Source organism: Diabrotica undecimpunctata, chromosome 3 (genome assembly GCF_040954645.1).
Source record: "Diabrotica undecimpunctata isolate CICGRU chromosome 3, icDiaUnde3, whole genome shotgun sequence".
NCBI classification, from domain to species: Eukaryota; Metazoa; Arthropoda; class Insecta; order Coleoptera; family Chrysomelidae; genus Diabrotica; species Diabrotica undecimpunctata.
This window is the reverse complement of record NC_092805.1, coordinates 63616736-63644133: the sequence shown is the minus strand read 5'-3', so window position 1 is coordinate 63644133 and position 27398 is coordinate 63616736. Positions and strand designations below refer to the sequence as shown.

At 34.6% G+C, this 27398-nt stretch overlaps 1 protein-coding gene across 1 annotated transcript; it reads left to right on the top strand.

Moving 5' to 3' along the window:
- The first annotated feature begins 271 nt into the window (after positions 1-271).
- Positions 272-26569, top strand: LOC140436864 (aminomethyltransferase, mitochondrial). Its single transcript, XM_072526011.1, has 6 exons — positions 272-924; positions 2750-2958; positions 14256-14455; positions 17690-17818; positions 21900-22069; positions 26296-26569. The coding sequence occupies exons 1-6, from the start codon at positions 672-674 to the stop codon at positions 26547-26549; spliced, it is 1215 nt and encodes a 404-aa protein (XP_072382112.1). The 5' UTR covers positions 272-671; the 3' UTR covers positions 26550-26569.
- Positions 26570-27398: the final 829 nt, after the last annotated feature.

Sequence of the window (27398 nt, the reverse complement as noted above, 5' to 3'; positions counted from 1 at the left end):
TGTTATCAGGGGTTTAAATGTCCGTCAGTACTTGTCTTATTTTGTTGCCCCTGTTGCCCCAAAAGAGTCTGTCCCATGGCAATACGAACAGGTTTAAAGAACTGTTGTGATGCATTTTCGCTAATTAACACACGAATAACCTTTCGAATATCGATCGTTAGACAATTGTTTGGTTAAGTATGCGCGCGAGGCCATCTAATACCATGGGAACATAGAAATTACGTTGCTTTCGATAGTTGTGCTGCTATTTTTCAGCCAATCGATCAGGTTTTATGACTACTCTCGAGCAAAGATTTAGTCGTTAGTATGCGAGCCTTTATTTGATACAGTAGTCTTTTAACAAATAACTAAATAGTTGTACGATTAAAAATTGATGCGACGAGCCTAAATAATTATGTATTATTTGAATATAAACTAATTATATGGGTGAATCTAATTATTGTATACGTTCAATAGTACAATTCCTTAGTGATTGTGTCAATTAAAAACAATTTCTGTTACCTTTAAACTTTTATCTATTGCAGCAACAGTTATCTTAAAATTGACTCATTGACCAATGATATAAAAATCATTTATTTGGAGTAAGTAATCGTAACCTTTTAATCTATTGGTTCATCATCTGTTTTGTAAAGGTCGTTCCTTAGTTGTAATTGAATATTTATGGTTTCATTATGATTTCAAGGAAATTTTTTTTAAATACTTTTAGCGGTAAAAGTGTAATAAGGCTTTTAAGTAATGATGTTAAAGGAGAAACTACCGCTTTGTATAATTTTCACATAGAAAATGGTGGTAAAATAGTTAACTTCGGAGGATTTATGCTCCCTGTGCAGTATAATAATCTCAGTATTGTTAATTCTCATTTATTCACAAGAAGTAACGCTTCATTGTTTGATGTGTCGCATATGTTACAGACCGAAATAAGGGGTAAGTATTTTTTTTTATTTTCTTCTGCGGTATCTCTCAAGGCACTACAGAGTTTGAAAATAAAGTCTGTGTTATAAGCGCCAAATTCGATTTTCTTAGAAAAAGAAATGAAAAAATAATGTTTAACTAAGACAAATTTGTTTTAAGGTACTTAATCTAAACTACATAATATTAATAGACATAATTGACCTTAGATAAACACGTTTTTAATTGTAACAATATAACTACAAATGTGTAATAGTGGAGTTACTATATATAATATTATTGGATGTTAATTGTTTAGAACAAATCTGAACAATGAAAAATTTTGGCACGGACAAATAAAAATTATATGAACTAATAATATTTATTATACGTGAACAAAATATTAATAGAAAGCAAATTTTGCCCAAAGCTTTACAAATAAAGATGAAAAAAAAAAGATGACAAAATATATTTCTGTCACATCCGGAGGTACGGTCAAGTTGCAGTTTTCAACATGCAACGTCACCTTAACTTGGGAAAGATTTACTTTCTACTTAAACAATTAGCACCCAATGATATAGGTAGTAACTCCATTCGTATACATTGGTAATTATATTATTACACATTAGTGCCCCACGTTGAGCGCCAATGTGCAAAAATCTGTTTGTATAAACGTATGTCCGCAAATGTTTCGTTTCCGAGATACGGAGTATTGAAAATTTTCTTCTTCTTCTTCTTCAAACTGACGATTTATTGTTCTGAAACTAGTTGATATTTGGTGGGTTTTAAAACATAGTTATTGCGCATTTTTTGCCATACAACTAGGACTTTTATATTCCTCATTAGCGTTCATAAGGGTAATAGTCTCAATTCTTTAAAGAAAAAAAAAGGTACGCCACTAGGGTATGCCAAAATTAAAATCATGTTTCGGTAACATGTACAAAGTATAAATACAAGTCTAAATAAAACTAGACGGACAGTTCGGTCACCGTTGGCTTTTTCAATTCTGATAAGGCCACCCAAGTTTTTTTTGAAGAGGAGTTTCTATGCTGGGGTTGTATTACTTTTTTATCTACAGTAAAATGTTGAGCCAAGCGCTACGAAACTAGCGCCACAAACTGGTGTCGTCCCGGATAGCGCCACAAAATAGCGGTTCTTTACATCGATTCACTACTCTCGATCAATTCGTTTCTAGTCATCATATATTTACTCTAAGCAGGCTTAAATTAAAAAACTGTATGAAAAATAACTAATAAAATAAATATGTTAAGTAAGAAGTAGAAAATTAAAAGAATATCTGTCACTTAAAGATTCGATTCGTAACAATTGTCAAAATTTTAAAGTCATAAATGTCATCCGATTAATAACAACATTGTCTGTTTAAATTTTTATATTTCTCGTTTTACAATAATTTCATATAAATACAATTAGGTATTATTTTTAAACATATTTAGTTTATATAATTTACTATATTACTATACTAATTCAATTTACTACCAAATGATATTTAGTATACTATAAATGGTATAAAGCTTCGCGCTAGTCTATAGAACGGCCTAGTGTTATTTTTTATGGATTTTTGGCTGCTGATTGCAAATTTCGAGGGTGGATTTAAATCCGAGTGGTCAAAAAGTTGTTATAAATAATTTAGTTGTTTATAAGGCTCTAGCTCGTAAATTAAAGAGCCACGGTGGCCACTAGCTGGCGCCTAACTATTTATTGACATCAATTCTTTAAATTATTATTAAGTAAAGATTAGCAATCTTCTAATATTATTCGCATTGTTCATTAAAATATTTATATAGTTAATATAATTATAATATTCATATATTTAAAACATATTAATCAAATTGTCTTGCAGGAGAAAAATGCGTAGAATTTTTTGAAACAACATGTACAGCAGATTTAAAAGGCCTCAAAAAAAATACAGGCAGTCTTACTGTTTTTACGAATGAAAAAGGAGGTATCCTGGATGATCTTATCGTTACCAAAATAGATGATGACCATCTATATGTCGTATCAAATGCAGCTCGTAAACAACACGACCAACAACTTATGTTAAGAGCGTTAGTAAGTAGAAAGAATAAATTAAATAACGTAAACAAACAAAATAATAAATCAATGCTGGATCAGATAATGGACAAACTTAGATGGGATGAGATTTTTAGGGAAAGACAATCTTTACTCTTAAAATATGGCATCTAAGACGCACACGCTGACCGGGAATATCTTAATATCTTTTTGATTTCTTTGTAGCTATAATCTATTTCATAAGAAATATTATGACAATTTTTGTCTTAATACAAGTTATATTACAATTTTTTTTTGAGTGAACCTATGAAAAATCATCGTAAGTAAATTATCTAATACTGCATAAATTAATATTCTTAAATTACAGCACAATATTAACTACTGCAATTGTATCTTATACCTTTAATTTTATGACGATTGAATATCCTAACCTTTCTTCAATAGTGATAATCAGTGGATAATTTTATTCAGGGAGCGCTGACTCAAGAATATAAAAACAATAAATATATAGCCACCGAAAGCCTCACAATCCTTTTGTTTTTATCGGAGATCTTTCCCTCGTTTTCATCACCTATTATATGAAGTCAGAAATTTCTGCAACTTGTTTTTTCGATGGACAACATGGCAAGAGCCGTCTTGATCAATTTTAAAGTAGAGAAAAATCTTTCAGTTTCTGCAGTTATTACTGGCATCGTTATTAAATTAATCAAAACTTTACTTATTTCACAAAATGTGAATCCAAACCATGTAACTTCTAAAGGCAGTTCCTTTACATAATATGCAAAATTTTCTCTTTGGAACACCTTTGCAACAGATAGATGATTTTGAAAAGTAAAACAATTCTTAATTTGAAATATAATATCGTCACAAGTTTTTCTCGCAGAAAGATTTAAATTCTCCTCATTTTGTATCTGTCTCTAAGATCTTCTCCATTTATACATACTTTCTATTACAGAGGTTAGACTGTTTCTGCTGTTATCAACCATTTTTATAAAACTGTCAACGGCATATTACAATTTCACAGAGTCCGTTTCATTCTTCCACAATTGGTTAAATCATGTGTCAATATGTGGCATTATTTTGTAAAATAAATCCAACCAATACTTGAATGTAGGATCATTAAACCATTTGACGAAACCGGCGGCTTAAACTGTGATCTCTATGTTATATATTTTAGGATTTCTGGACTTAATATTTTCAAAACATTCCAGGATACTGTCTCAATTTTCAAATACAGTTTGTACTTTCTAGACGGACAATTCCATCGTGTTTGAAATGGTTTTTTAATTCTTTTGTTCATCACTTGCTTTAACGCTGTTGTTCTGGATGGAGAATAAGAAAAAAAGCGGATATGCCGCCTATGTTACCAAAAAATATATTGACACTGGTAGTGCTTGACATCGCATTTTACAATAATTTCTTAAATATATATATATATATATATATATATATATATATATATATATATATATATATATATAACACTTTTTTGACTTTCTAAAAAATAATTTTATTTCGAATTACAATTACTGAACTTAAAATCTTAAATATACTGAACAAAAATAAAGAGCGATAAATGGTTTTATAATATTAGTAGCTGCTGACTCAGTGGGAACGTGTAAAATCCTTGGATCTCGCTGACTCTGCTTGTACTGCATGTGGTACAGGGATCCTTATCGGCTCTGGTAGTTGGAAGTTGAAACCTGATACCCTGGGAATCGTCGTGATAAGGAACATTGGTTGGTACAATGCATGTAACAGCTTTTAGATGAAAGTTGATGCGTGGCAGCAACTTTTAGACTGTCTGTTTATTGGTATTCAGTTGGATCTGCTCTTCTTCGTTTATGGAGTAGCTTAGATGGATACTGGGTCTTCGTCTTGGAAGGATCTTCCTCCAATTCCTGGCGAAGGCTGTCTCTGGGTGTCTTGGTGGAGAGGGCGGATGGTCATTGTCATTGGTATTGCCAATTCCTATCTTGTATCTTCACTTGGATCTGCCTTTACATGTGACATAAAGAACAACAAGAGTCACAATGACGACTATTGTTAAGATCGTGAACCAGCTCAGATGTTTGTTGACGAATAGATCATTGATTAGTTTGTCGAGTTCTTCAGAATACTGATTGAGTTTGTGATGGGCTATCTCGAGGTCTTCAGTATTGATCTTGCTAAGCTTCAGTGGTTTTAAGTCAAGAAGATGGATCTTATCTAGGAAGTGTTTGCAGCAGTTGAATGGTATTTGGGCTGGGTGACTTCTGTAAGTAACATTGTCATGAACGTCGATTAATTTCTGAGAGTGTACTCTTGTAAAGGCAAGGCACGTGGGTTGTAGTTTGAGTACATGGTTGGTGTGGATGATTTCCGATTTGATGTCTCAGGACTCACATTTGATGGTAATAGGCAGTGGGTCAGAAACTGTTATGAGCTACAGGTTCATGTTGATCTTCCGGACGTTGTAATCTTTGGTGAATACTACGGAAGTCTGGTATGTTCTGGGAAGGTGTTCTTGTCGTTTTAGAAGTTGGGCTTCGATATGACATCGCTGCTGATCGGGTATGGAAGTGTGTTGTAACAGATCTTGATTCGAGCTCGCAAAGGTTTGCATGACTCAAGACTATTTATTGTAAGGTATAACAATGAATCATCGTTTCGCGCAATGTATTTATGTGTTGTTAATATTGAATGAAGATCTGTTCGATTATGCAGTATTGGTATTAGATAGAGACGATATAAAGTATATTGTTCTGCATCAGTTAAAGGAATATTTAAGAAAAATACAATTCTTGTGTCTAGTTAATAGGCTTGTAATTCGATAATATTGAGATATTGAGCTAGATTCGAAGTATAGATTGATAATGTAAGATTGTTTTTTTGTAATGATTGTGATATATGTCTAAGCGATTCAATTAAATCAAACGGGGTTATGATTGAGCTATGTAATATTTTTAATCAAGCAAAGGTTATGGCCTTTACTATATCCTTTAAAGAGTCTTCCATAAATGAATAGCTTTCCATTAGTAATTCACAGAAGTTTAGCATATCGATTTGAGATTGATAGATATTTAATTGGTCAGAGAAAACCATTATTGACTCTCGAATTTCTTTAATATTGTTGTTGAATGTTTCCTCATCTATTTGTAATTTCAGGATTGTGGCGTTAAAGTTCTTAATAACAAAAGTGGTAATCGATATTTGATTTTTTAATTGGTTTTCGATTCGATACTCACCGCGGGTTATTTTATTTATACATTATTGAAATATTCGCCGTCTGACGAGTCTAAGTTGCCGGTAATTGATTTCCATATCGAACTTATACCGTTAATAAGCCCATGTTTCTCTCGGAATGTGTATTGTTTCGTATCAGCCATTATTTCTGTATATTTGAGATTAACAGAACTAGAGATTTATTTGAGAAGATTTATGTGAGTTTGGTGTGCTGATCTGCATCTAACTGCTGAACTTTTGCTCCCCATAATCCGAGAGGTGTGGGAAACAAACCACATTCCAGCGGACTGGAAAAAAGGTAACATTATCAAGCTTCCAAAAAAAGGCAACCTCACACTGTGCAAAAATTGGAGAGGAATAATCTTGATTACTGTCATAAATAAAATTTTTGCGACCATCATACTGAAAAGAATAACAAACAAGGTTGAGTTTCGAGCTAATCTAGCAGGCTTTAGGCCAGAATCCTCCTGCATAGACCACATTAATACTGTGAGGGTAATAATGGAACAATCGGTTGAATGGAACACACCCCTATACATGGTTTTTTGATAGCTTGCCTCACGCTGCTCTATGGAAAATTTTAGAGCTAAGAAACATCCCGCAAAAAATAATTTCTATTATAAAGTCACTATATACTGATGCGAAATGCAGCGTGATACACAATGGGATCAACAGTGACGAATTCAACGTACTTACTGGAGTTAGACAGGGATGCGTGCTTTCTCCGTTTCTTTTTAACATAGCTATAGACTATGTTCTCTCCAAACTAGACTCCGAGACAAGAGGGATACGATGGACGTTAACCACACGCCTAAGCGATCTAGAATACGCGGACGATATCTGTCTATTAGGTCAAAGGTTCCAAGATCTGGCTTACCAATTGGAAACACTTTCCACTGAAGCCAATAAAATAGGTTTGAAAATCAATATTAGTAAAACCAAGTCCATGAGAATAAATGCAAGGAACAACACGCTATTTACTATCGATAATATGCAGATTGAAAATGTGGAAAACTTTACGTATCTTGGAAGTGTCATAACAGAAAACAAGAAAGTGACAAACACCCTCACAGACAAACTGCAGATCTTTGTTAACAAATGTCTACGAAGAATTGTTCGTATATTCTGGCCTAACACCATCAGAAACGACGATCTGCTACACCTGACCGAACAAAAGAGGGTACAAAATGAAATTAAGTCCAGAAAGTGGGGTTGGATCGGTCACACACTCCGAAAAAATAGTTGCAGTATCGCAAAGACTGCCCTAGAGTGGAATCCCCAAGGGAAAAGAAAAAGAGGTCGCCCAGTACAAACTTGGAGAAGATCCATCATGGACGAGATAAGAGGCCAAGGAAAGTCTTGGAATGAGGTGAAGGCCTTAGCGCAAAATAGAACCCGATGGCGCGTTTTCACTGAAGCTCTATGCTCCACTTAGGAGTTCAAGAACCTTATATATATATATATATATATATATATATATATATATATATATATATATATATATATATATATATATATATATGTGAGTTTGGACTTCGGATTTGAATGCCAGCATTCGAGGTACATCTTCTTCAATGGTATCCAATAAGATTTTGTCGTTTTTGTCGATAACGTCTGTGATTGGTTGCATGTCTTTATATACAAGGAGGGTTCATTTGTCGTTTGAAATTTTGAGATTAATTTGACATTTTGAGATTGAAAAAAGATTCCAATGGTTTTGTTGATTGGTATAAATAATATTGGTTGACATAAACGATATATAATAGGTGTTGTACTACCGTTTCGGGATCAAAAGGAAGGGGAATGATAAAATATTTCCGATTTTTGACAGTTTTACTACCCAATATATTGATCTTTGACAAGTTAGTTAAAATCTATATTGTTTTCGTCGAAGACGTCGTCTAATATTTCGTGATGTATCTCTTCCATTTTATTTTGTCTAAGAAAGGTGATGATGTTCTTATGCGATTTGTCTAGTAATTGCTCATTAGATATTATATTTCAATTTTAGAATACTCAATGAGTGATTATGTTTTATACAGTCCGACAAATCTATTAAAATGTTCGGTGATTGCTTCTTCATCGATTTCATTTAGCTCTTCCTCAGATTCCATATCATTCGAAGCTAATATTGATATTTTCTTTTGGAAATTCACACATTCTTTAAAATGATTTATTTTTATTCGAGAAAGGGCGTCTGCATTTTTGTTGGTCTTTCCCGGTTTATGAATAATTTTATAATTGTACTCCTCAAGCTTGAGGTGCCATCTAGCTGGTCTGCTTCCAGGGTCTTTTATAGAAAATAACCAGGTAAGTAGATGGTGATCAGTTACTAGGGTGAATTTTCTTTCGAACAGATAGAGTCGGAAATGTTTTACAGCCCATACGATGGCAAGGAGCTCTCGCTCAATAGTCGAATATCGTGTTTCAGCATTACACAGGGTACGTGAAGCATATGCAATAGGTAGATGGTTTCCAATGGGGCCTTGGGATAATATAGCGCTGATGACGAATTCACTTGCATCTGTTGTGAGAACAAATGGTTCCTCAAAGTTTAGGTAGGTCAGGATCGGGTCAGAAAATAAAGCGTTTTTCAAATCTTCAAAAGCTTGCTTGCAATCTGAATCAAAATTAAAAGCAACGTCTTTTTGGAGTAGTCTAGTGAAATGTTTGGAGAGTTTGCCAAAATTTAGAATAAAACGACGATAGTAACCGGCTAGACCTAGAAAAGATTTTATTTCTTTTGGTGTTTTCGGTTTAGAAAATCGTTGGATACAATCGACTTTTGAAGGGTTAAGCTTGACGCTATCTTGGGTAATGAGATGTCCGAGATACGCCACCTCTTTCGTGAGAAATTTACATTTATCAGGCTGGATTTTAAGATTAGCTTTTCGAAGACGTTTGAAGACTTTTGTAAGACGGGTAATGTGCTCGTGAATGGTACGGGAGTATACTATAATGTCGTCCATGTAGACAAGACGTCGATCGTTCAAAATACCTAAAAGAATATTGTGCATAACATGCTGGAATGTGGACGGTGCATTTTTAAGTCCAAAAGGGATACGAGTAAATTCGTAGTGTCCGTTTTCGACAGAGAAGGCTATTTTAGGAATGTCTTTGGGATCGATTTCGATCTGATGAAACCCGGAGGCAAGATCGGGAGTTGTGAAATATTGACACTTTCCAAGCTGGTCTAAGAGATCGGAGATATTAGGAAGAGGGTATTTATTGTCAATGGTACATTCATTGAGCTTGCGGTACTCTATTACTACTCGCCATTTTTGTTCTCCAGAAGAGTCAATTTTTTTGGGAACGACCCAAATAGGAGATGACCAAGCTGAAGTAGAGGGCCGGATGATACCTTCGTTGGCCATCTTATTCACTTGAGATTTGACTTACTCTTTGTGAACCTGAGGATATCTGTATGATTTCGTAAAAATGGGTTTGGCGTTATTAGTCTCAATTTGATGTTTAATCTCACTGGTGAAAGTGAGGTTGTCTCCCTCTAAGTAAAATAGTTCTTCATAATTTAAGCAAAGATTTGTAACTAGTCTTGTTCTTCCTCGGTAAGATGTTCTGTTAAGATTTGATTTTGTTGGTACGGTCAATTTTATCAGAACAATAATTTACCAAGTTAAAATTTGACTGGAAATTTAGGATAGGGTAGTTCGAATAGGGTTCAATTACGATATCAGAAAAATCGATAATTTTGGGAGTTGCGTTTGCATTTACAATGGATGTCAGTCAGAAATTCTCCTTTTTCATTTACGTGTACTAACGCGTTGGGGATATGGACTTTATCTTTTTCATTTTTGTGCAAAATTGCATCTGTATTCGACAGATGACATGTTAAGTTGAATATTTTCTCGGATCTGGGATCTATTTTAATTTGATTAGGAGGTTCATTTTTAAGCGAATTAGTTTTTACTTTGTAGAGAGGTAATGTTTTAAAGTTTGTGATTAGTTGTTTGTTTTTGAGGTTTATTATACATTCGTAATGTTCTTAAAAATCGAGGCCTAATATTCCATCGAAATCAATATCTAATTTATAGATGAACACTTTATGGGGATTTCCTACTTGAAACGGGACCAAAGTTGATTTAGTGACAAAAATATTTTGGTCTGTAAGACCCTGTATGGTAGTTTTTTCGGGAAAACGTGGTTTGAAATTTTTCGCGGTATTTTCTTTAAAAATAAAGATACCAGCACCGGTATCGATAAGTAATTTAAACGTATTTGATGCGTCTTTTATATAGTACAGGTTTTTAGAGTTCACAGCAAGAAGAGGGTTCAGAGAAAATTCTGTTCTGGAAAGTTCAGAGATGGGTTCATGTCGTCCAAATTCAGAGTTTGAATCGGATTCTGTATTTGAGACAAAGATTCGTTCATTGAACTGGCATTGTTCCTTGATGTTCTTATTCAGAAAAATCCACCTTACTGTTTTTGCTATTCCGTGTACCGAAAACCCACTCATACAAACCGTTATCTTAATGCCCAGTCACATCATCACCCCGTCCAACTCAATTGAATTGTCAACACTCTCATTTCTCGTTCCATAAGACTTAGCGACAACAATCATAGGTCATCCGAAATCAATTCAATAAAGCAAACACTCTTACAAAACGGCTACCACAAAACCCAAATCAATAAGAGCATTCAAAAACATCTAAACCCCATTCCATCCAATAAAGAAACCTTGCCGCCGGATCAACCCAAAATCTTTCCACCTTTTATTAAAGGTGTCACTGACAAGATCAGTAGAACTCTTCTTCCTTTAAACATCAAATCCATCTTCACTACTCACTCCAAGTTGTCCAATCTCGTCAGATCTGTAAAAGACCAAATCCTCAATGAAGACCATGGTGTCTACGAGATTCCTTGTTCCAGTTGCCCACGTACATACATAGGACAGACAAACCGTCGAATCCAGAACCGTGTTTACGAACATTTTATATCAGTCAAACATTCCGATACTACTTCAGCCCTAGCCCAACATCATATTCAGACAGGCCACAAAATAGATTTCGAAAAAGCAAAAACCATCGCCCTCATCCGCTCCTTAAAATCAAGAATCATCCGTGAAGCTATCGAAATTGAAAAACGGCCCAACAGCTTAAATACGTGAGATGACGCTAAACGACTGCCGGCAACACTTGCTTCAGCGACCTCCCGCCCACACCGCTCAGGCCACGTCAGCTCAGACCACGTCAGCGCATACCCTTCCCGCACATATTGATAGTATAAAAGCAGCCACACAGGGTAAGACCGGTTGTCACTCGACACTGAGGAGTAGGCAGATTGAGACCTCAGTTCCGAGAGACAGTTCTTGTATTGATACAGAACACGATACTGGTACGTCTCGAGTGAGGGGAGTAGGCAGATTGAGACCCCGAACTCGAACGGAACCGTATCATCACTCTTGAAAATGGCTCCAAAACGGGTGCCGAAACGTCGAGTTTTAAATTCTCAACGCGGTTCTTCCCGAGAACTTAGTGATTTTCATATATATATATATATATATATATATATATATATATATATATATATATATATATATATATATATATATTAGAGGAGGCCTGGGAGACTTTGGACTCATGGAGAGAATGTGTAAGTTCCGAAACTAAATTTCAATGCAACAGACTACATTGAAATGATACACTGGGCCGATTTACTAGTAACTTCACCTCCCTTACTAGGAGACGTTACCGACTCAATTCTTGTGGATATGTTGTCAAACATATGTTCAATTAAAATAGAATTTTCAAAATTTCCCTGCCATACTCAAGCAGTTGAACATTGCGTAAAATTGGTAACTGAGGCATCTATCACTGTAGCAGGTGAAAAGGCTCGTGGTGGATTAATTCGTACCACACTCGAGTCTAGAAGTCTTATGCCATCTTTTGATTGTAAAGCTGAATTTAAGTGTTAACATTGCAATTTTTCTCAGTTTATTATATTTTTTTTACTTAAATCTTATATTTAGTGTACCTATTTTTTTTTCTGGATTTGTCAAAAATGTATGTTTTATTAATAATAATATTGTTTCTTTTTAAACACCTTGTTTAAATTTTATTTTACCCTTTAAAAATCAGAAAAAAAAACTGAAAAATCTGACATTTCAAACGCAGGTAGAGGGCTATAAACTATATTGAATTAAAAATCTAAAAGCATTATCTCAAACAATTCAATATTGTGCAACTTTTAAAACCTACCCACCTATAAAATTTGAAGAAAAATTTTTTTTACAAAATCGACCCACCCTAGTATGCATTTCCACTAAATATTGTTATTTTGTGTTATATAAATATTTCATATTGTTATTTTGTTTTCTATTTTTATCACCTACACCAAATAATCAATAGTCCATAATTCATTGACAAGAGCGTGGTGAAACACGTACTGTTTTATGTAAGATATACGGAGTAACCTATATACTAAATGACTTAGTGAAACAAAAAGGTAAAATTGAAAAGTTTATAAAATAAGTCGTAAATGAACCGGAAAATAGTAGGTTTTAAGGAAGTAGTGAATTACCGATTGTTGAGTAAGCATTACATGTTTGATTTCAACAACAAAAAAGTAGGAGCACTCTAACACCAGATACAATTTTAGAAGAAAAGGTGACATTTTTTTGTAATAAAATTTAAGAAAAAGTACAATTCATGTGCTGGTGACAGCTAGCTTGATATTAAAATTCGATATGCATATTGGGGTTTCTCTAGATGAGTTGCAAACAAGTTTCTGTGGACGAATCAGAAATCAAGTTTTAAAACCACACTAAGAGAAAAAAGTTTAGGACTTCATTTTACTTTTAGCGAAGTCCAGAAAGCAGGCGAAATTTGTCTCAAATTTGTTACATATACACATACAGACATACACACACACACACACATACACACACATACGTCAAAGTAAGTCTTAGCTCCAGGAGACGCGAGATTCCTGGACTGAGAAGATCAAAGAGGTCACGCCTCGTGGAAAGCTACCTCTAACTCTCTCCAATCGCAAATATAACGTTGGAGAATCTTTACTCTTTTTTTATCTTGGATGCCTTGGAAATGAGGCATCTGAGAAGCCATTTTTGCGGGGATACCGCTTTAGTATTTGTAGAATTGTATCCCTTTCTCCCTGGTTTACCGTTCTTTTTGTTAAACCTCTAGAATTGCTTCTTCTCCAAATGTGTGTCCCTCCATCGAGCCAGTGACCGTAGGTTTTAATCTTGATCACTGGCTCTCTGCACTGGGGTTTTGTGTGTGCCGGACGATCAGCTGCGGACTTGGCAAACGATGTTTGATTACTTCACCAGCCAACTATTCGGAGGGTTTGGATACCAAGCCAGTATCACACGATCCATACCCTCAATGCTCAGAAATCGCGTTTGCTCCATCTGGGATACTTGTGGAAATTGCTTTCTGTTTTTGGATAACCTAAAACTCAGATAAAAGTTGATTAAGTGGTGTGAACTAGCAGTATTTAAAATAGGGGTAAGGCATGTATTTCCAGGTGTATATACCATACCCTCATATGCCTCATGTTTTTGGATTTTCTTTCCTTTTCCTAGATCTACCTTTCCTATTTAATTAATTATGCGATTGTAACTAGTGCGCCATTCCAACCCATTCAGTCTCGTTTCCTACTATGTATATTTTGTGTGTCCTGAGTTTATTCTGATATCGTGTCTGTAAATGTCATATCCTGGAATTTTCATTCATATGTTTTCCTTCAGGTTCGTTTCTTGTATTGCTATGAAATCCAACTCTAGTCTGTTGATGAATTCGTCCAGAATGATAATATTTGTTTTTAGCCCTCCTGGATTCCATGATCCTAGATGGAATTAGCATGATAGCGTAACTTTTACTCCTTTTGCTTTAAATCAATGTGTGGTTATGGTATTTTTATTTTTTAATTCATAAACCATTTGAATATTTATTTTTATTTTTAATTTTTAATTTTAATATTTATTTTTAATTATAATATTTATATAATTATTGTTTTTGGTGTTAGTATAATCTGTAATTCTTTCTTGTTTCTTTGATATCTTTTAACAATTCTTATGTAAAAATCATTAAATTAATTAACAACTAAAATTTATTATTTTTCTCTTTAAGGATACGTATAAGAAGAATAATTCTGGCGCCGATATAAACATAAAATTTTATGAACCAAGTGGGAGAAGTTTGCTGGCCCTTCAAGGTCCCAAAGCCGCAGAAACCTTGCAAAACTTGACAGAAGTGAGGCTTTCGGAATTATATTTTATGAATACAACAACTGCATCCGTGGCTGGGGTTGGCGGCTGCAGAATAACTCGGTAAACATAAAGGTTTATATAATTTTAAATTAGTTATTTTAAATTGGAATAAAAGTTGTACAATTTTATTTCTTAAGACACTAGACGACAAATCCCGGACACCTATATTTTTAGGTGAAATTTTAACTTTAGCGTAAATTGGTTCATTGTACATCTTTCATCTATTCATGATACACTTGCACAGCTTTTATAGGTCTGGCGGACGATTATCATATGGTTTTGAAGTCACTTTGTAGTTCTTGAAAGGTTCTAGTGCCTGGCAGTCATGCAAAATACGATTGACCATTTCAAGTTATCTGCCACAGAGTGTGTAGCTAAAGGTATATTCTACAAGCGATGTTGTTAAAGAACATTGTTCATGGTTTTGTTTTGGCCAAAAACCTCCCAAAACGGCAAGTCTTATTTTTTTAAGGAGGTATATTATTATAAAACCAAGAACAACAATGTGTAGAGATAAGGAAGGTAATATATTGACAGAACAGCAAGAGATACTAAGTAGATGGACAGAACATTTTATGGAAAAGCTTGAAGGAGATTGGAGAGAGAGACGAACCCTGACATACCGTTAGACCAAGCAGACAACAGAGAAAAGACTCCACCAACAATAGCCGAGATTAGAGCAGCAGTAGACAAATTAAAGAACAATAAAGCACCGGGATCGGATCAAATAGCATTGGAGTTACTGAAGGAAGGAGGAGACGCACTACAAAAAACAATACATGAATTGATAACAAAGATATGCTCGAATAAACAGCTACCAGCGGAGTGAAATAGCGGTATTATTGTACCATTACATAAAAAAGGAAATCAGTTAGAATGTGGAAACTACCGTGCAATCACGCTGCTGAATGTAGCATACAAAATAATGTCCAACGTCATTTATGAAAGACTTAGACCACACGCTGAAAAAATAGTTGGCATATACCAAAGTGGCTTCTGTAGACATAAGTCAACAATAGACCAGATATTTGTTCTGCGACAAATCCTCGAAAAAACAAGTCAATATAACATCGACACACATCATCTCTTCATACACTTTGAAAGCGCATATGACAATATAAACCGAGAACTCTAAATAAAAGCAATGAAAGAATTTAATATACCAACACAACTAATAGAACTGATAAAAGAATCTCTAAAAGTAGAAAGTAGAATCCGGATACAAAATGATTTAACGGAAACAATAGATGTGAAAAAGGGACTACGCCAGGGAGACGCTCTATTATGCATCTTGTTCAACATCGTACTCGAGAAAATACTGAGAGACACAACAGTCAATACACGAGGAACAATCATTAATAAAAGCGTGCAAATACTAGCATTTGCAGATGATGTTGACATAATCGCAAGATCAAGAAGAGAAATGATAGAGGCATACAACCAAATAGAACGAGCTGGACAAAATAGTGGTTTTAAAATCAATCAGACCAAAACAAAATATATGCAGGTAAGTAAAACCGCAGAAATAAGGCAGCCACAAAATATAACAATAGGAGAATACAACATTGAGGGGGTAAAAAACTTTATATACTTGGAATCCCTAGTCACGTCTGATAATAACGTTGCGAAGGAAGTGAAGAGGCAAATATTTATTGCAAATAAATGTTACCATGGCTTAATTAGGCAACTAAGATCAGATAAAGTCGCAAGAAAAACAAAATGCCAAATATATAAAATCCTAATAAGACCGGTACTCACATACGGCTCAGAAACCTGAACACTCACTAAAAGAGAGAAAACGTTGTTAGCCACCGTCTTCCACAGAGGAAAGAAAAAAAATAGGACGGCTGCGTTGGATAGGATATGTAGAAATAATGGAAGAAGGCCAACAGATGCCAGTAGGAAAAAAAACAGGAGGAAGACCGAAGCTGAGATACTTAGAACAAATAGAAAATGACATAACAACCTTAAAAATAAAAAACTGGAGAAAAAAAGGACGAAACAGATCAGAATGGAGAAGAATCCTGGAACAGGCCAAGACCCAAAAAGAGTTGTCGAGCCAGTGATGATGATGATATTATTATAAAGTCGCACAGCTCAATAATATAAAATCCATCGACATCTCGAAAATATTAAAAGATAAAAATATTTATGAATTTTAGGAGAAATTTTTAAGAGTTAAATAGGATATACCTACTTTAAGGTTTAATAGATATTGGAAGACAAAATGAAAACCTCATTATTTTAAGATTCGATAATCTTTATATATAATGGTTTCGTAGGACACAAATATATAAAAAAGTAGTATCAGATTGTGTCCTCTGCCTAACTTAGAAATTAACAGAATAACTCTAAAAGTAATTTTAATGTTTGCACTTACAAGTGATTATGATTATGTTAAATCTTTATGTGAGAAGTAAGCTTCATATAAACTTATATAAGAAGTAATATAGATAGATATAAGTATTACTCACGTACAAACGAACCCGTGTGATTAGTGGTTGTAACATCAAACTTGGAAAAGTTGAAAAAGTGGTAATTAAATTGATGACGGATGAAAACCGTCTCAGTATTATTTAGAACGAAATTACAAAGAAAGTAGATCTAGATGTTCTAAAGAACAACAAAAAGTAAAATAGATTACATCCTGTTTAAGACAAAAACAAAAACGGTAAGTACGTTGGAATTTAATAAGAAAATAATTAAAAAAAATAAATTAATATTATTTTGAAGATATTTATTTTTTGAGGCATTTTACTTGTAATTATTATGTAATGGAATTTAACGATAATTAAAAGATTATTTGTAATGCATTTAACTATAACTGGAAGATGATATTCTATGACGTCTTCCGAATGAAACACTACCAATCATTCTAATTAAAACAGCTAACAATAAAGACACGGACAAAATCTCATAACTACAGAAATTGTAGTAAATGGTTAAAAAATAAAAAATGAGTCAATAAATATTAGAATAAATGCATCACTACAGTTCTACATAAAAAAGATAATAAATCACACCATACTATCGTCCAGGTGACACCCGATTGCTTTAGCAGATACCAGGTTACTGGTTACTGGATACAGGTTACAAAATATTAATGGATGGTAGATTTTGTTGGTACTGCCACCTAAAATTACTCGGTGAATGATAGTTGTTATGAGCTGTGTCAGTTGCATTTTGTGTAAGAGTTCCAAACAGGTATAAAACGTGGATGAAAAATTTAAGGGGTTCTTAAGAAAGATAAGAAAACCACAATAAGAAGAAATCTAAACATAGTTTACCTTTTAGGTGCGGTTATACAGGAGAAGATGGATTTGAAATTTCAATTCCTGCTTCTGAAACTGTAAAAGTGGCCAAAACCCTATTAGAAAATAGTAATGTGAAGTTGGCTGGTCTTGGTGCTAGAGATTCTTTAAGGTAAATATTTTAAATATATATTTGAATTTATTTAATTATTTCTATTAAATAATACATGAGGAATAAACTATAATTAAAAATCCGTAAAATAGTTTCGAAACACAATTCAGTTTCTGCCTTAATCTGAGCCTTCTAAAAATTGCAAGGCAAAGCAAACGTTGATAAAGATGTTAATAGAGACATGGGGAATCTAAAATTTGCATTCCACGACATGTCTCCTCAACTAAGCAGAAATCATTAGCGAATTGGTTTCTTGTACTCATACAGAGTAGATCCGAATCAAATGAAAAAGACAGTCAAGATTTGATTTCACGTACAAAGCGTCTATGTATCTGTTTATACGTATTTCGCCTTAATAAGGCTCATCAGAACAGCTATTTATAGGCGTTCCCATCGTGAAAAATAAATCTTTCCTGTCTTTAAGAAGCAACACTAAAATGGCTTCGAAACGGGCGCAATAGCGACATCTGATAATAAATCCGTAAAATAGTTTCGAAACACAATTCAGATTTCTGCTTTAATCTGAGCCTTCTAAAAATTGCAAGGCAAAGCAGACGTTGATAAAGATGTTAATAGAGACATGGGGAATCTAAAATTTGCATTCCACGACATGTCTCCTCAACTAAGCAGAAATCATTAGCGAATTGGTTTCTTGTACTCATACAGAGTAGATCCGAATCAAATGAAAAAGACAGTCAAGATTTGATTTCACGTACAAAGCGTCTATGTATCTGTTTATACGTATTTCGCCTTAATAAGGCTCATCAGAACAGCTATTTATAGGCGTTCCCATCGTGAAAAATAAATCTTTCCTGTCTTTAAGAAGCAACACTAAAATGGCTTCGAAACGGGCGCAATAGCGACATCTGATAATAAATCCGTAAAATAGTTTCGAAACACAATTCAGATTTCTGCTTTAATCTGAGCCTTCTAAAAATTGCAAGGCAAAGCAGACGTTGATAAAGATGTTAATAGAGACATGGGGAATCTAAAATTTGCATTCCACGACATGTCTCCTCAACTAAGCAGAAATCATTAGCGAATTGGTTTCTTGTACTCATACAGAGTAGATCCGAATCAAATGAAAAAGACAGTCAAGATTTGATTTCACGTACAAAGCGTCTATGTATCTGTTTATACGTATTTCGCCTTAATAAGGCTCATCAGAACAGATATTCATAGGCGTTCCCATCGTGAAAAATAAATCTTTCCTGTCTTTAAGAAGCAACACTAAAATGGCTTCGAAACGGGCGCAATAGCGACATCTGATAATAAATCCGTAAAATAGTTTCGAAACACAATTCAGATTTCTTCTTTAATTTGAGCCTTCTAAAAATTGCAAGGCAAAGCAGACGTTGATAAAGATGTTAATAGAGACATGGGGAATCTAAAATTTGCATTCCACGACATGTCTCCTCAACTAAGCAGAAATCATTAGCGAATTGGTTTCTTGTACTCATACAGAGTAGATCCGAATCAAATGAAAAAGACAGTCAAGATTTGATTTCACGTACAAAGCGTCTATGTATCTGTTTATACGTATTTCGCCTTAATAAGGCTCATCAGAACAGATATTCATAGGTGTTCTCAACGTGAAAAATAAATCTTTTCTGTCTTTAAGAAGCAACACTAAAATGCCTTCGAAACGGTCGCAATAGCGACATCTTATAATAAATCCGTAAAATAGTTTTGAAACACAATTCAGATTTCTACCTTAATCTGAGCCTTCTAAAAATTGCAAGGCAAAGCAGACGTTGATAAAGATGTTAATAGAGACATAGGGAATCTAAAATTTGCATTCCATGACATGTCTTCTCAACTAAGCAGAAATCATTAGCGAATTGGTTTCTTGTACTCATACAGAGTAGATCCGAATCAAATGAAAAAGACAGTCAAGATTTGATTTCACGTACAAAGCATCTATGTATCTGTTTATACGTATTTCGCCTTAATAAGGCTCATCAGAACAGCTATTCATAGGCGTTCGCAATTTTTAGAAGGCTCAGATTAAGGCAGAAATCTGAATTGTGTTTCGAAACTATTTTACGGATTTATTATCAGATGTCGCTATTGCGTCCGTTTCGAAGCCATTTTAGTGTTGCTTCTTAAAGACAGGAAAGATTTATTTTTCACGTTGAGAACGCCTATGAATAGCTGTTCTGATGAGCCTTATTAAATACGTATAAACAGATATATAGATGCTTTGTACGTGAAATCAAATCTTGACTGTCTTTTTCATAATATAATTAAAAAATAAACTCTTTCTTTGATCTTTCTTCGTCTTCTAAATCGGTAGCTGTTTTTAACGGGTTAAAACTAGAAATATTTTCTTTGTTACGTTGGATAATTTCTTCCCTTGAATGAAATTCATTTGCCTCAGTCATATTTTAAAATATAAGACTTATTCTTTATTCTCAGTATTTTTAAGAGAGTCAGCAGTTTTATTATGTAAGGAATTGGATATAATGATATTACATTATATCCAATAATGGCATCAAAATTCTTTTGCTAATAAGGTATAAGGAATACCAGGAATAAGCTCGTAATACTATTCTGATACAATAAGTATTAGTATGTATGTGGTACATAATTATATAAAGAAACTTCAAAAGATACCAGAACCAATAATCTTACAAGTAGAAGTCGAGAAGGCTCTCAACCGACTAAGAAACAAAAAATTCCCGGGGATCGATGGCATACAAATGCGGTGCGAATCAACCTTTATCCCTATCCATAAAAAAGTATCACCAACTGTATGCAGCAATTACAGAACTATTGTCCTTATTCCTTATGCAAACAAAATCCAATAGCCGAAGAACAATGCGCATTCGTACTAGGAAAAGGAACGCGGGAGCAGATACTGAACACCAGATAGATAATAGAAAAAGCGAGAGAACACAACATACCAATGCTCAAAAGATTTGTAAGAAAACAATAGAGGCGGCAAAAACTTGCTGTCAATATTGCTGTCAATTTATATTTGTTGCAATATTTTATTTAATATAATATTGCAACCAGTTTTGTTATTGTAAGTCTCGGAAGTATAATTATTATTTTAGGAGAAAATACTGAATGAAAATAGATTATGAAAATTATTTTGCGATATAGTTCTTACTACTTATTGCCTTAAAGACAAACTGCAATGAAGACTGAAGTCTACAACTTACAGGTTCTTAACAGCTTGGAACTGCAAACAGTCCTTTAAGCAATTGACAAAGCACAACGTTATTATGGACTCCAGAGCATAAAGAAATTGCTGGTAACGAACAGGATTGCTGCTAGTCTCGAAAAGAAAAGAGCCAATATCCTTTTTTTCCAAACGAGAACCATCCTGCGTTATACCAAAAAGCCTTTCAGTGTAAAATGTCTGAAAATGGAAAATGGACCTTAGTGTACCCATTGGAAAAATATTTTAGACCAAAGGCAAGTAAATGGTTTTTAAAAACTTTTGCCTCACTCCAAAATAGTACTCTTACAGCTTTAGAAGACTGAACTTAGATTAATCATATGCATTATCACCGTGCACCGAAGACTCATAAAATATAATATCTGTAAAATGGGCAAAGTGATAAACGTGCAGATTCTGCGAAAATGTAGAGGAGCGGTCGAACATATTGTCTGAAACTACAGAGCAACTGTTTACGAAGGCTACTTGACCTGGTAGTAAATGTATACCTGAAACGAGGATTAAACATTTTAGCTTAACCACGCATTGTATGTTTATAGTAGAAGGATCTAGGAATGGTTGGCACAGAAAAACGTTATTTTTTACAAAGAGAAAATAATCGCTGAGATTCATCGACAGGTCACACATTTAAAGAATTTTTGTAACTAATGTATAAAAAGATTTATGATAATAGTGTAAAGCTAAAAGAAAACAACAATTTTCACTGCTTATTTTTACAACAGCCTTAGAAATAGACCTCAGTGCCCCTAAACTGAAGACGGACCGTGTTGAATTGCATAAGCATTCGGATTTTAATAAGATTTCTTTGTTTCGTTGATTAATACTTGCTACAGTCTTTCTTCAAGCATAGGTATATCTCATATTATACTAATATTTTCATGATTTGATTTATAGATTAGAAGCTGGTTTATGCTTGTATGGCAATGATATCAACGAATACACTACTCCAATACAGGGAGCTTTAACGTGGCTGGTTTCAAAGAAAAGAAGAGAATTGAAAAATTTTCCTGGAGCAGATATCATTCTTAAGCAAATTAAAGAAGGATCATCAATTAAAAGAATAGGTAACTTAAACACATTTTTCTAAAATTTTTCTATTTCCGCGCTCTTTCGCGTTAAGTGGAGTTTGAAACATCATAATATACTCATTAAAAGATAAAAGAGCATTAATGATAAAAGAAAGAAAATTTAAAATAAAATATCTGTTATTTACTTTATTTACACTTTGCGCTTAATTTTTGTTATAAAAAAAGTTCTTTATAATCTTTTGTATTTTCGAAGCGAATACACACACGATTAAATTAATCGTGCTTTACCTATTGCAAAAACTAAATTTCCTCGGGAAAAAGCTTTCTGATCTTTAAATTATATCATCGATGCGTCCTCGTAGCGTCCTTTCATACAGCTTACTGATACACGGAAGAAGGTAGATGGGGTGATACTTTTCTCCAGCTTTGGGGAGCAGTACTATATTCGAAGTCCTCTAAGACTCAGAAAAGGCCTTTCTAGACCTTTAACGCATCAAGCGGTATCTGATCCAGTTCTTGGGACCTGAGCGTCTTGAGTGCGCCCAGTACCTTGAGAAGTTTATCCATGGTAAAGGGTACAGCCCGCTGAGCTCCCTCGTCTCTCCATACTCTACGTCATCTGTCGATAGTATCCAGAGACATTTCTTACGAGGGGTACGCCTGGAACTTATTCGTGGCGATCCTGTATTCCAGACCCGAAATGCCCTCAGATGCTCTCATAGCTTTTCACACAGTTCTTTTCAGTACCTCCTTTGTCTGTACGAATGTTTCTGGAAAGTTCCATCTTCCGTGCGAGGTACTCTTCTTCAATCTGCTCGACTACATCAGAGTTAATCCCTGCTCTGCCCCTTGCTCTCGTTAACCTTCTTCTCATGGTCATGCATTTATTTCTCAGTACCTCGATAATCGCATTTGACCAGTATGGCATCCTGTTTACATATTGGCGCTCTACGCTGTTTCCTTCCATCGCTTGTTTATTCTTTAGATTTTCTACCGCTGGTGATTAGCCCTGCATCATGCTCACTTTCTATTTAATCATATATTAATCGCTTACTGGTACACTTTCCGGTCATTCCCGTCACCGCTTTTGCCCCCGATGTTCCAGATGCATGCTAGTCCGGGTTAGTCGTTCCCGCTTCGGTTATCGAGAATCCGATGTACTGATGCTCCGTTCCGGTGTAGTCTGACAAAATTTTCCAGTCTTTTGCTTTCGCCGCTATTCTTTGTATCGCCATGATCACGTGAATGTATGTACTCATACCTCTCCTGACAAATGTGAGCTCCTGATCTCTGTTCAGTTGCCACAGATCCAGAGTACCCACCCAGTCAGTCAGTATCCTGTCGCGAGTGTCCGTGATGGGGATACTCACTTCGCTGCTTTTGCGTTAAAGTCTTTCAGCACCACGCATTCTCCTACCGTGCACCACTTCATGCATGGTCTCATCCATCTTCCCCTTGTACTTGCGCACTGCCCCACGTTTGGAGAAACGTAACAGCAGACCAGATGCACACTTTCCATCTGGACGATCACATATCCCTTCGCCTTAATTTCGTGCACACGTAGATACGTACACCAACCCTCCCAGTTGTATCCACAAACCGTTCTCAGCTCTCTGATCTTGTTTTCTGTGTTTGTGATTCTCAGCCTCGGACTTCTTTAGCAGTCTCTTTCGTACTGTTTTCACTCACGCATTCTCTCTCTGAGACAAGTCCTCAGTGACTTTTTCTTTCAACCAATTAGTTGAACTTTGGGTATCTTCTTGTATTCACCCCATGCCCGGGTATATCGCAAGAAGCATCTGGTTGTTTATCTCTTGCAGTCGAAAACTATGTGACCCTCTTTACCGCATCGGAACCAACAACCTGTTCTAGTCTACCTCTTATATTACCATTGTTTGTGTTCAAAGGCGAGGCATCTCCTACTTTCGGTATTTCTACCTTTGCTTCTATCACTCGGCAGGATGTATAACCTACTTTTACCCTTTCTATTCCCAGAATCTTTGATAATCCTTAATATATAATCTTTTATATAACCTTTTAGTTTTAATAGTTATTTATGTACCAAGGGTATTAAATAGATGTTTATGTCCAGAGGGCGACGATGTTACAAACCCGAGGGCCTCTGGCCCGAGGGTTTGTAAGTCGCCCGAGGGCATATACATCTATTAATACCCGCGGTGCATACAAACTTTAATGTCATACTAGTTCGTTATTGCATCTACAAATAAATATGTTCTAAAAAATCAGAAAATTCGATTTCATTTTGATAGTAGACATTCTAGCATCCGTGTTATGTTGATACGCTACGGAAATGCTGTCAAACGTGTCAAACTAAAACCGTGAAAATGCAAGATATTTTTGAGATTCCTTACCAAATTTAAAAAAAAAGCGGAAAAGCAACGCAAATGTTACTACCACATAAGTCGAGAGATGCCTACGACAAGTACTAAAGTACACAATAGGGTACACTATGACGTAGTTGGTAACTAAACAATAAAAACACAATAATAAACTAGTATGGCATAAAATACTTTTAACGGTTGATTTAATCTGGGATGAAGAAGTGAATTTACATTGTTTGCGGTTTTGTTACCTGAAAAGTTGATAATTACGATTTTCGATTTTTTATAGAACGTCAACGATTGAGAGATATTTTTTTTCATAATATTAACTACAGAAAAAATATTGAAAATGTAAAAAGAAATACGTTAAAAATATGTTTGATCATACAATCTAGTGCTAAATACTAAAATTAAGTTCTAAAAGTAGTTGATATTAAACTTTACTTTACTTAATCAGTAGACCCATTTGTACCTTTCGGTGTTGGGCCGTTTAAAATACAATTCATTACATTACACTATTTGACAGTCTTCTGAGGTGTCCTAGCTCTTAACGAACTTTCTCCATTCCTTCCTATTGGATGCCATCTGTGTTGCTTCCTGCCAAGTCTTACCCTTACTCTGTAGTATCTGCGAGATGTCACTGTTCCATTCTTTAATGGGTCTTCCTCTTCTGCTCTTCCCTGTTGGTTTGGCGTCCCACACTCTTTTAACTTGTCTATTATTGTCCATCCGGGTTAGATGTCCGAACCATGCCAATTGTTGATATTAAAATGACAGTAAAACTCACATGTAATGCAATCAAATTAATTGTAACGTTTGATTATGGTATCACACACGCTCATTACTCCGGCTCACGTAGCTCAAATTCACCTTCTCTGCTACTCAGCGTACATCTTCAGTTCGGTGAAAATGGCATATATGTTTCCAGTCGTTACACTCTTTGCATCATTTATCGTATCCTGTATCGTACTCAATACCTTTATTTCAAACCACTGTATTATTTTCTCATCCTTTTTTTTCATTGTTCACGTTTCTGCCGCATATGTTGGGACAAATACGTATCCAATGCATTCAATTCTATTCGTTAAATTCTGTACGGTAAGTTATTTAGATGCTACCCTTCATTATTTACTTCTTGAGTTACGATCTTTCCTCTCATACGTCACGATCTGACGAGCTGTTCTACCCTTACCACAAAAAGAGCCAGAAATGACCAGAATGAACCTTGAAATTCTTTTTAACATTTTCTCAGAATCTAGGAAAAAATTGAATTAAACTATTCTAAAATTTACTATTATAAAAATGATGATAAATGCCTCATTTTTTCCCAGATCTGGGGAAAAATATTATTGTGGTCTCGTATCAGTACTGCCTAGTTACTTAAGGATCAGAGTTATATATATTAAGTCTCATATTTCTACTGTAACGTCGTTACAGTAGACAGAGAGACGTTAACAGAGGGATTATCGTTATCTACCCTAACCAGTTTGCCTACATAATCTGACCCTAGATAAATTCATGCACTTTCTTCCTACCGTTATATTCAATTTTCAGGATGCCTTCTTGACACTATACTTTTTGCCATATATTTTGTTTTTAATATAAAAATTAATAATCCCATCTTCTTGGTTGCTTTTTTAAGGCTGAAAAACATTCTTTTACTTTATTTATATTTGGACCGACGGTATCTAGTTTGTTTGCATAGCCAAATATATTAATACGCGTGGTGTTGATACTTGCATCCTTTATATTTTTTTACAAGTTTTGTTAAATAAAATAAGTTATACTGTGTTGTGAATGTTTGCGGCAACCAAAAAAAGAAGAATCAGGACTAAAAAATGGTTCCCAATCATCATTTAACCAAACATTTTTAGAATAGTTGTCTTTAAGTAATTTTAACATTTTTATCTTGTTCTGTAGGTTTAATATCACAATCCGGACCACCAGCTCGCCAAGGAGCTATTATATTATCCAAAGAAGGTGAAGAATTGGGTAAAATAACATCTGGCTGTCCCTCTCCTAGCCTGGGGAAAAATATCGCCATGGGTTACGTACCCACCAGTCATAGTAAAGTTGGCACACAAGTGAATTTGAAGATAAGAGACAAAATATATGAAGCCGTTATTTCTAAAATGCCTTTTGTAAAAGCTAATTATTATAATAAACCAAAATAAATATTTTTTATCATTGTAAAGTTTTTCTTTTTTTTTATTTTGATTTATTGTTAGATTGTATTTCTTCGCTACTTCCATAAATTTATTAAGATTTTCATTATGTTGTTGTTGATTTAATCCACAAACCGTAATGTCATCAAGATATGCATATACACCTTTTAAATGTTCGGATTTAATAATACCATCGATAACCCTTTGAAAACAAGCCACTCCGTTGGTTACCCCAAAAGGAATCCAGCAAAATTGGTATAGTTGGCCGTTGGCTTCAAAAGCAGTGTATATTTTCTCTTCATTTTTGATTGGAATTTGATGGTATGCATTTTTAAGATCAATAGTACTGAAGACAGAATATCTTGCTACTTTTCTAACAATATCTTCAACATCTGGGAGAGGATAGGCATCTAAGTAAGTAAATTTATTAATCGTTTGTGAATAATCTACCACCATTCGCTTTTTGTGTGTTTCACTTTTTGTAATAAGTACTTGTGCACGCCAAGGAGAGTTGCTTTCTTCTATGATTCCATTCAATAGCAGATACTGTATCTCGTCAGATATGAATTTTCTATCTTCAGTTGAAAATTTTCTTGATTTAGTTGCCCTCGGTTTGCAATCATTTGATAGATTGGAGAATAATTTGGGTGGCTCTATATTTAAGTATGCCAAACTACAAATGTTATCTATACGATCAATAACTAAAGGCATTTTTGAGCCAGCAAAAGTGATTTCTAGAGAAGAATGTTGTTTAAGCAAGTCATGACCTATAACTACATCAGCACATAAATCTTGAATTATTGATAATTTGACATTTTTATAGGAATGTTCGTTTATTTCTAAATTAACAAAGCAGTG